Source organism: Chiloscyllium plagiosum, unplaced genomic scaffold, assembly GCF_037043375.1.
Source record: "Chiloscyllium plagiosum isolate Xiang-an unplaced genomic scaffold, Cpla_swu_hap1 HiC_scaffold_51, whole genome shotgun sequence".
Classification (NCBI taxonomy): Eukaryota; Metazoa; Chordata; class Chondrichthyes; order Orectolobiformes; family Hemiscylliidae; genus Chiloscyllium; species Chiloscyllium plagiosum.
In genome coordinates, this window is record NW_028270189.1 from 840,984 (window position 1) to 850,651 (window position 9,668).

The 9,668-nt window shown below is 55.8% G+C and overlaps 1 protein-coding gene across 1 annotated transcript in view; it reads right to left on the reverse strand.

The window, feature by feature from the left end:
* Positions 1-8,453, reverse strand: part of LOC148134931 (neural cell adhesion molecule L1-like) — a 101,588-nt gene extending 93,135 nt beyond the window's left edge. Inside the window, exons 1-2 of the mRNA XM_087985250.1 lie at positions 8,354-8,453; positions 719-918 (exon numbers count right to left, since the gene is read on the reverse strand). Coding sequence (XP_087841376.1) covers positions 719-860 — 142 coding nt within the window. The 5' untranslated portion in view covers positions 861-918; positions 8,354-8,453. The remainder of the gene's footprint in view (positions 1-718; positions 919-8,353) is intronic.
* Between the last annotated feature and the right edge of the window lie 1,215 nt (positions 8,454-9,668).

The window sequence follows — 9,668 nt, forward strand, 5'->3', positions numbered from 1 at the left end:
CTGACTGTAACACTACTGATGTTAATCCAGCTCCCTCACACTGTCACTCAGTAACCTTGAGTATACTCTGTACCTAACCCCCTGTCCCTCAGAGTGTTTGATTGGGGGACGGTGTAGAGGGAGCTTTACTCTGTATCTAACCCCCTGTCCCTGGGAGTGGGGGACGGTGTGGAGGGACCTTTACTCTGTATCTAACCCCCCGTCCCTGGGAGTGGGGGACAGTGTCCAGGGAGCTTTACTCTGTATCTAACCCCCCTGTCCCTGGGAGTGGGGGGACAGTGTAGTGGGAGCTTTACTCTGTATCTAACCCCCCTGTCCCTGGGAGTGGGGGACAGTGTAGAGGGAGCTTTACTCTGTATCTAACCCCCCTGTCCCTGGGAGTGGGGGGACAGTGTAGAGGGAGCTTTACTCTGTATCTAACCCCCCTGTCCCTGGGAGTGGGGGGACAGTGTAGAGGGAGCTTTACTCTGTATCTAACCCCCTGTCCCTGGGAGTGGGGGACGGTGTGGAGGGAGCTTTACTCTGTATCTAACCCCCTGTCCCTGGGAGTGGGGGACGGTGTGGAGGGAGCTTTACTCTGTATCTAACCCCCCTGTCCCTGCGAGTGGGGGACGGTGTAGAGGGAGTTGTACTGTGTATGTAACCGCCCTGTCCCTGGGTGTAGAGGGAGCCTCCCTCTGTCTCTGGGCTGGTGCGGTGAGCTGGGAAGCAGACTCACTCTCTGTAACCAGGTTAATGTTGGTGGAGATGGCGGTTCCGTAGTCGTTGCTGACGTAACATCGATAGGTGCCCTGATACTGCCTGATGGACACCCCATTAGCTGAGGTGGCAATCACCACGGTGCCAGAACTGATATTCATCGTCGCCCGGGGATCACTGGCCGGATCGAACAGCTTCCCGTCCTTCGTCCAGCGAAACCTGTGGCCGAGATAATTCACAAGGAGTCACAAATTGTCCCGTAGTGCCCAGGGATGTACAGGTTAGGGTGGATTGGCCGTGCTAAATTGTCCCCGTAGTGCCCAGGGATGTGCAGGTTAGGGTGGATTGGCCGTGCTAAATTGTCCCCGTAGTGTCCAGGGATGTGCAGGTTAGGGTGGATTGGCCGTGCTAAATTGTCCCTGTAGTGCCCAGGGATGTGCAGGTTAGGGTGGATTGGCTGTGCGGCATTGTCCCCGTAGTGCCCAGGGATGTACAGGTTAGGGTGGATTGGCCGTGCTAAATTGTCCCCGTAGTGCCCAGGGATGTGCAGGTTAGGGTGGATTGGCCGTGCTAAATTGTCCACGTAGTGCCCAGGGTTGTACAGGTTAGGGTGGATTGGCCGTGCTAAATTGTCCCCGTAGTGCCCAGGGATGTGCGGGTTAGGGTGGATTGGCCGTGCTAAATTGTCCCCGTAGTGCCCAGGGATGTGCAGGTTAGGGTGGATTGGCCGTGCTAAATTGTCCCCGTAGTGCCCAGGGTTGTGCAGGTTAGGGTGGATTGGCCGTGCTAAATTGTCCCGTAGTGCCCAGGGATGTGCAGGTTAGGGTGGATTGGCCGTGCTAAATTGTCCCCGTAGTGTCCAGGAATGTGCGGGTTAGGGTGGATTGGCCGTGCTAAATTGTCCCGTAGTGCCCAGGGATGTGCAGGTTAGGGTGGATTGGCCGTGCTAAATTGTCCCCGTAGTGTCCAGGAATGTGCGGGTTAGGGTGGATTGGCCGTGCTAAATTGTCCCGTAGTGCCCAGGGATGTGCAGGTTAGGGTGGATTGGCCGTGCTAAATTGTCCCCGTAGTGTCCAGGGATGTGCGGGTTAGGGTGGATTGGCCGTGCTAAATTGTCCCGTAGTGTCCAGGGATGTGCAGGTTAGGGTGGTTTGGCTGTGCTAAATTGTCCCCGTAGTGCCCAGGGATGTGCAGGTTAGGGTGGATTGGCCGTGCTAAATTGTCCTCGTAGTGCCCAGGGATGTGCAGGTCACGGTGGATTGACCGTGCTAAATTGTCCCGTCGTGCCCAGGGATGTGCAGGTTAGGGTGTATTGGCCGTGCTAAATTGTCCCCGTAGTGCCCAGGGTTGTACAGGTTAGGGTGGATTGGCCGTGCTAAATTGTCCCGTAGTGCCCAGGGATGTGCAGGTTAGGGTGGATTGGCCGTGCTAAATTGTCCCCGTAGTGCCCAGGGATGTGCAGTTTAGGGTGGGATTGGCCGTGCTAAATTGTCCCCGTAGTGCCCAGGGATGTGCAGGTTAGGGTGGATTGGCCGTGCTAAATTGTCCCCGTAGTGCCCAGGGATGTGCGGGTTAGGGTGGATTGTCCGTGCTAAATTGTCCCCGTAGTGCCTCGGGATGTACGGGTTAGGGTGGATTGGCCGTGCTAAATTGTCCCCGTAGTGCCCAGGGATGTGCAGGTTAGGGTGGATTGGCCGTGCTAAATTGTCCTGTAGTGCCCAGGCATGTGCAGGTTAGGGTGGGATTGGCCGTGCTAAATTGTCCCCGTAGTGCTCAGGGATGTGCAGGTTAGGGTGGATTGGCCGTGCTAAATTGTCCCCGTAGTGCCCAGGGATGTGCAGGTTAGAGTGGGATTGGCCGTGCTAAATTGTCCCATAGTGCCCAGGGATGTGCAGGTTAGGGTGGATTGGCCGTGCTAAATTGTCCCCGTAGTGCCCAGGGATGTGCAGGTTAGGGTGGATTGGCCGTGCTAAATTGTCCCATAGTACCCAGGGATGTGCAGGTTAGGGTGGATTGGCCGTGCTAAATTGTCCCGTAGTGCCCAGGGATGTGCAGGTTAGGGTGGATTGGCCGTGCTAAATTGTCCCCGTAGTGCCTAGGGATGTACGGGTTAGGGTGGATTGACCGTGTTAAATTGTCCCGTAGTGCTCAGGGATGTGTAGGTTAGGGTGAATTGGCCGTGCTGTATTGTCCCCGTAGTGCCCAGGGATGTGCAGGTTAGGGTGGGTTGTCCCCGTAGTGCCCAGGGATGTGCAGGTTAGGGTGGATTGGCCGTGCTGTATTGTCCCCGTAGTGCCCAGGGATGTGCAGGTTAGGGTGGATTGGCCGTGCTAAATTGTCCCCGTAGTGCCCAGGGATGTGCAGGTTAGGGTGGGTTGTCCCCGTAGTGCCCAGGGATGTGCAGGTTAGGGTGGATTGGCCGTGCTAAATTGTCCCGTAGTGCCCAGGGATGTGCAGGTTAGGGTGGATTGACCTTGCTAAATTGTCCCCGTAGTGCCCAGGAATGTGCAGGTTAGGGTGGACTGGCCGTGCTAAATTGTCCCGTAGTGCTCAGGGATGTGCAGGTTAGGGTGGGTTGTCCGTGCTAAATTGTCCCCGTAGTGCCCAGGGATGCGCAGGTTAGGGTGGGTTGTCCGTGCTAAATTGTCCCCCTAGTGCCCAGGGATGTGCAGGTTAGGGTGGATTGGCCGTGCTAAATTGTCCCCGTAGTGCCCAGGGATGTGCAGGTTAGGGTGGGTTGGCCGTGCTAAATTGTCCCCATAGTGCCCAGGGATGTGCAGGTTAGGGTGGATTGGCCGTGCTAAATTGTCCCCGTAGTGCCCAGGGATGTGCAGGTTAGGGTGGGTTGGCCGTGCTAAATTGTCCCGTAGTGCTCAGGGATGTGCAGGTTAGGGTGGGTTGTCCGTGCTAAATTGTCCCCGTAGTGCCCAGGGATGCGCAGGTTAGGGTGGGTTGTCCGTGCTAAATTGTCCCCCTAGTGCCCAGGGATGTGCAGGTTAGGGTGGATTGGCCGTGCTAAATTGTCCCCGTAGTGCCCAGGGATGTGCAGGTTAGGGTGGATTGGCCGTGCTAAATTGTCCCCGTAGTGCCCAGGGATGTGCAGGTTAGGGTGGATTGGCCGTGCTAAATTGTCCCTGTAGTGCCCAGGGATGTGCAGGTTAGGGTGGGTTGGCCGTGCTAAATTGTCCCCATAGTGCCCAGGGATGTGCAGGTTAGGGTGGATTGGCCGTGCTAAATTGTCCCCGTAGTGCCCAGGGATGTGCAGGTTAGGGTGGGTTGGCCGTGCTAAATTGTCCCCGTAGTGCCCAGGGATGTGCAGGTTAGGGTGGGATTGGCCGTGCTAAATTGTTTTTCCCCCAGAGGGTGGTGCGTGTGTGGAACGAGCTGCCAGAGGAAGTGGTGGGGCCTGGTACATTGACAACATTGAAAAGGCATCTGGATGGGGTTTTGGATGCGAATGGTTTCGTGGGAGATTGGCCAAGTGCAGGTAAATGGGACGAGATTACTTTAAGACATGTGGATGGGCGTGGACGGGTTGGAGCAAAGGGTCTGTTTCGGTGACTTAATGTGACGGAGGTTGGAACCCAGAACTCTCGTGTTAATGAAACAAGCCACCGTCTGGTAAGGTGGAGTCACAGGTGACCGGCTGCTGAAGGAGGTGTTTGGTATGCTGTCTGTATTGGTCAGGAGTATAGGAGTAGGGAGGTCATGTCGCGGCTGTATCGGTGAGGCCGCTTTGGGAATACTGCGTTCGGTTCTGGTCTCCCCGCTACAGGGAAGGATGTTGGGAAAGGGTTCAGGAAAGGGTTTGAGCTACAGGGAGAGGTTGGATAGGCCGGGGGCTGTTTTCCCTGGAGCGTCGGAGGCTGAGGGGTGACCTTATAGAGGTTTACAAAATCACGAGGATACGGTAAAGGAAGGGAGGGTGGGTGGTGTTCTGAGGGGAGGGGATTCAGCAGGATGACAGAGTGTGTGTAACGGCCGAGCATGGGTGATGTTTCGGAGAGGATCCCGGGCCAGTAAATCCGTAGGAAACGCTGCACGTAAGTCCAGGTTAGGATGTCAGCCCAACCCTTAACCCGAATCTCAGGGAGGCTTCTGCCTGTTCGAAGGGGATGGCATGATCCCGCGAGGGTTCATCGCCGAGGTAACGGAGAGATCGCCGCTACGATCCAGACACTGCTCTCAGTGTGTACACACGGGCATATACCCAGTCACACAGCCTGTCCCCAGTGTGTACACATGGGCATGTACCCAGTCACACAGCCTGTCCCCAGTGTGTACACACGGGCATATACCCAGTCACACAGCCTGTCCCCAGTGTGTACACACGGGCATATACCCAGTCACACAGCCTGTCCCCAGTGTGTACACACGGGCATGTACCCAGTCCCACAGCCTGTCCCCAGTGTGTACACACGGGCATATACCCAGTCACACAGCCTGTCCTCAGTGTGTACACACGGGCATGTACCCAGTCCCACAGCCTGTCCCCAGTGTGTACACACGGGCATATACCCAGCCCCACAGCCTGTCCCCAGTGTGTACACACGGGCATATACCCAGTCACACAGCCTGTCCCCAGTGTGTACACACGGGCATATACCCAGTCCCACAGCCTGTCCCCAGTGTGTACGCACAGGCATATACCCAGTCCCACAGCCTGTCCCCAGTGTGTACACACAGGCATGTACCCAGTCCCACAGCCTGTCCCCAGTGTGTACACACGGGCATATACCCAGTCACACAGCCTGTCCCCAGTGTGTACACACGGGCATATACCCAGTCCCACAGCCTGTCCCCAGTGTGTACACACGGGCATATACCCAGTCCCACAGCCTGTCCCCAGTGTGTACACACGGGCATATACCCAGTCCCACAGCCTGTCCCCAGTGTGTACACACTGGCATATACCCAGTCACACAGCTTGTCCCAAGTGTGTACACATGGGCATACACCCATCCCACAGCCTGTCCCCAGCATGTACACACAGACATATACCCAGTCCCACAGCCTGTCCCCAGTGTGTACACAGGGGCATATACCCAGTCCCACAGCCTGTCCCCAGTGTGTACACACGGGCATATACCCAGTCCCACAGCCTGTCCCCAGCGTGTACACAGGGGCATATACCCAGTCCTACAGCCTGTCCCCAGCGTGTACACACGGGCATATACCCAGTCCCACAGCCTGTCCCCAGTGTGTACACATGGGCATATACCCAGTCACACAGCCTGTCCCCAGTGTGTACACACGGGCATATACCCAGTCACACAGCCTGTCCCCAGTGTGTACACACGAGCATATACCCAGTCACACAGCCTGTCCCCAGTGTGTACACACAGGCATATACCTAGTCACACAGCCTGTCCCCAGTGTGTACTCACGGGCATATACCCAGTCACACAGCCTGTCCCCAGCGTGTACTCACGGGCATATACCCAGTCACACAGCCTGTCCCCAGTGTATCCACACGGGCATATACCCAGTCCCACAGCCTGTCCCCAGCATGTACACACGGGCATATACCCAGTCCCACAGCCTGTCCCCAGCGTGTACACACGGGCATATACGCAGTCCCACAGCCTGTCCCCAGCGTGTACACATGGGCATACACTCATCCCACAGCCTGTCCCCAGTGTGTACATACGGGCATATACCCAGTCCCAGAGCCTGTCCCCAGTGTGTACACACAGGCATACACCCATCCCACAGCCTGTCCTGAGCGTGTACACACGGGCATATACCCATCCCACAGCCTGTCCCCAGCGCGTACACACGGGCATATACCCAGTCACACAGCCTGTCCCAGCGTGTACACACGGACATATACCCACTCCCAGACCCTGCCCCCCACTGTGTACACACTGGCATACACCCATTCCACAGCCTGTACACACGGGCATATATCCAGTCACACAGCCTGTCCCAGTGTGTACACAGGGGCATATACCCAGCACCACAGCCTGTCCCAGTGTGTACACACGGGCATATACCCAGTCCCACAGCCTGTCCCCAGTGTGTACACACGGGCATATACAAAGCCCCACAGTCTGTTCCAGTGTGTACACACGGGCATATACCCAGTCCCACAGCCTGTCCCAGTGTGTACACACGGGCATAAACCCATCCCACAGCCTGTCCCCAGTGTGTACACACGGACATATACCCACTCCCAGACCCTGCCCCCATTGTGTACACACGGGCATATACCCAGTCCCAGAGCCTGTCCCCAGCGTGTAAACGCAGGCATATACCCAGTCCCAGAGCCTGTCCCCAGCGTTTACACACGGGCATATACCCATCACACAGCCTGTCCCCAGTGTGTACACACGGGCATATACCCAGTCCCACAGCCTGTCCCAGTGTGTACAGAGGGGCATATACCCAGTCACACACCCTGTCCCCAGTGTGTACACATGGGCATATACCCAGTCCCAGAGCCTGTCCCCAGTGTGTACACACGAGCATATACCCATCCCACAGCCTATCCCCAGTGTGTACACTGGGGCATATACCCAGTCCCACAGCCTTTCACAGTGTGTACACACGGGCATATACCCAGTCCCAGATCCTGCCCCCAGTTTGTACACACGGGCATATTTGCACTCCCAGACCCTACCCCCAGTGTGTACACATGGACATATACCCAATCACACAGCCTGTTCCAGTGTGTACACATGGGCATATACCCACCCCCAGACCCTGTCCCCAGTGTGCACACACTGGCATATACCCAGTCCCAGATCCTGCCCCCAGCGTGTACACACGGGCATAAACCCAGTCCCACAGCCTGTCCCAGTGTGTACACACGGGCATATACCCATCCCATAGCCTGTCCCCAGTGTGTACACAGGGGCATATACCCAGTCCCACAGCCTGTCCCCAGCGTGTACACATGGGCATATACCCAGGATTACAGCCTGTCCCAGTGTGTACACATGGGCATATACCCAATCCCACAGCCTGTCCCAGTGTGTACACACGGGCATATACCCAGTCCCACAGCCTGTCCCAGTGTGTGCACATGGGCATATACGCAGTCGCAGAGCCTGTCCCTAGTGTGTACACACGGGCATATACCCAGTCCCAGAGTGTACACACGGACATATACCCAGTCCCACAGCCTGTCCCAGTGTGTACACACGGGCATATACCCAGTCCCAGAGTGTACACACGGACATATACCCAGTCCCACAGCCTGTCCCAGTGTGTACACACGGGCATATACCCAGTCCCAGAGTGTACACACGGACATATACCCAGTCCCACAGCCTGTCCCAGTGTGTACACACGGGCATATACCCAGTCCCAGAGTGTACACACGGGCATATACCCACTCCCACAGCCTGTCCCTGTGTGTACACACTGGCATATACCCAGTCCCACAGCCTGTCCCAGTGTGTACACACGGGCATATACCCAGTCCCAGAGTGTACACACGGGCATATACCCACTCCCACAGCCTGTCCCTGTGTGTACACACTGGCATATACCCAGTCCCACAGCCTGTCCCAGTGTGTACACACGGGCATATACCCAGTCGCAGACCCTGCCCCCAGCGTGTACACACGGGCATATACCCAGTCCCAGGGCCGGGCCCAGGGTACAGATAGTACATGCAGCAGTCTGTGAAAGCCCTGCGAGTACTCACTCAGGTGCAGGCAACCCCTTTCCTTCACATTTCAGGACGATATCGTCGGTGGGGAAGACAGTGTAGTTCGCTGTGGTCTGCTCTGTGATTACCGGTGGCTGCTTCACTGCAGGGCGAGGGGGGCACAGAGAAAGAGAGAGAGGAGAGGTCAGTCAGCCCCTGGCTGGGACCCGACTCTCAGACAGAAGGTGGGGAGAGGGCGGTGTGTCTGTGTGTGTGAGTCTGTGAGTGAGTATGTATGTGAGAGAGTGTGTGTGCGAGAGTGTGGGTGTGTGTGTGAGAGTGTAAGTGACAGTCTGTGTGTGTGAGAGAGTGTGTGGGTGTGAGAGTGTAAGTGAGAGTGTGTGTGTGTGAGAGAGTGTGTGTGTGTGAGAGAGTGTGTGTGTGTGAGTGAGAGAGAGTGGGAGAGTGTGTTTGTATGAGAGTGTGTGTATGTGAGTGTGTGTGTGTGAGAGTGCGAGTGTCTGTGTGGGAGAGAGAGTGTGTGTGAGAGAGTGTGTGTGAGAAAATGTTTGTGTGTGTGAGTGTGTGCGAGTGTGAGTGCATGTGTGTGCGAGTGTGAGTGCATGTGTGTGAGAGAGTGTGATTGTGTGTGAGATTGTGTGAGATTGTGTGTGTGTGTGGGAGAGAGAGTGTGTGTGTGTGATTGTGTGAGAGTGTGTGAGATTGTGTGAGAGTGTGTGTGTGAGTGTGTGAGATTGTATGAGCGTGTGTGTGTGAGATTGTGTGAGCGTGTGTGTGTGAGATTGTTTGAGAGTGTGTGTGTGGGAAACAGTGTGTGTGTGTGCAAGTGAGTGTGTGTCAGTGTGTGAGATTGTGTGTGAGAAGTGTGTGTGTGTGTGTGAGAGAGTGTGTGAGAATGTGTGAGTGTGTGTGAGAGAGTGTGTGAGAATGTGTGTGTGTGCACGTGTGAGAGGGAGTGTGTGTGAGAGAGAGTGTATGTGTGTGCGAGTGTGTGTGTTTGTGTGAGAGAGTGTGTGAGAGAGAGTGTGTGTGTGTATGTGTGTGTGAGTGTGTGAGAGTGAGGGTGTGTGAGTGTGTGAGAGAGTGTGTGTGTGTGAGAGAGTGTGTGTGTATGTGAGAGCGCGTGTGTGTGCGTGCGTGTGTGTGCGTGCATGTGTGTGCGAGTGTGAGTGCATGTACGTGAGAGAGTGTGATTGTGTGTGAGAGTGTGTGAGATTGTGTGAGAGTGTGTGTGTGTGGGAGAGAGAGTGTGTGTGTGTGATTGTGTGAGAGTGTGTGAGATTGTGTGAGAGTGTGTGTGTGAGAGTGTGTGAGATTGTGTGAGCGTGTGTGTGTGAGATTGTTTGAGAGT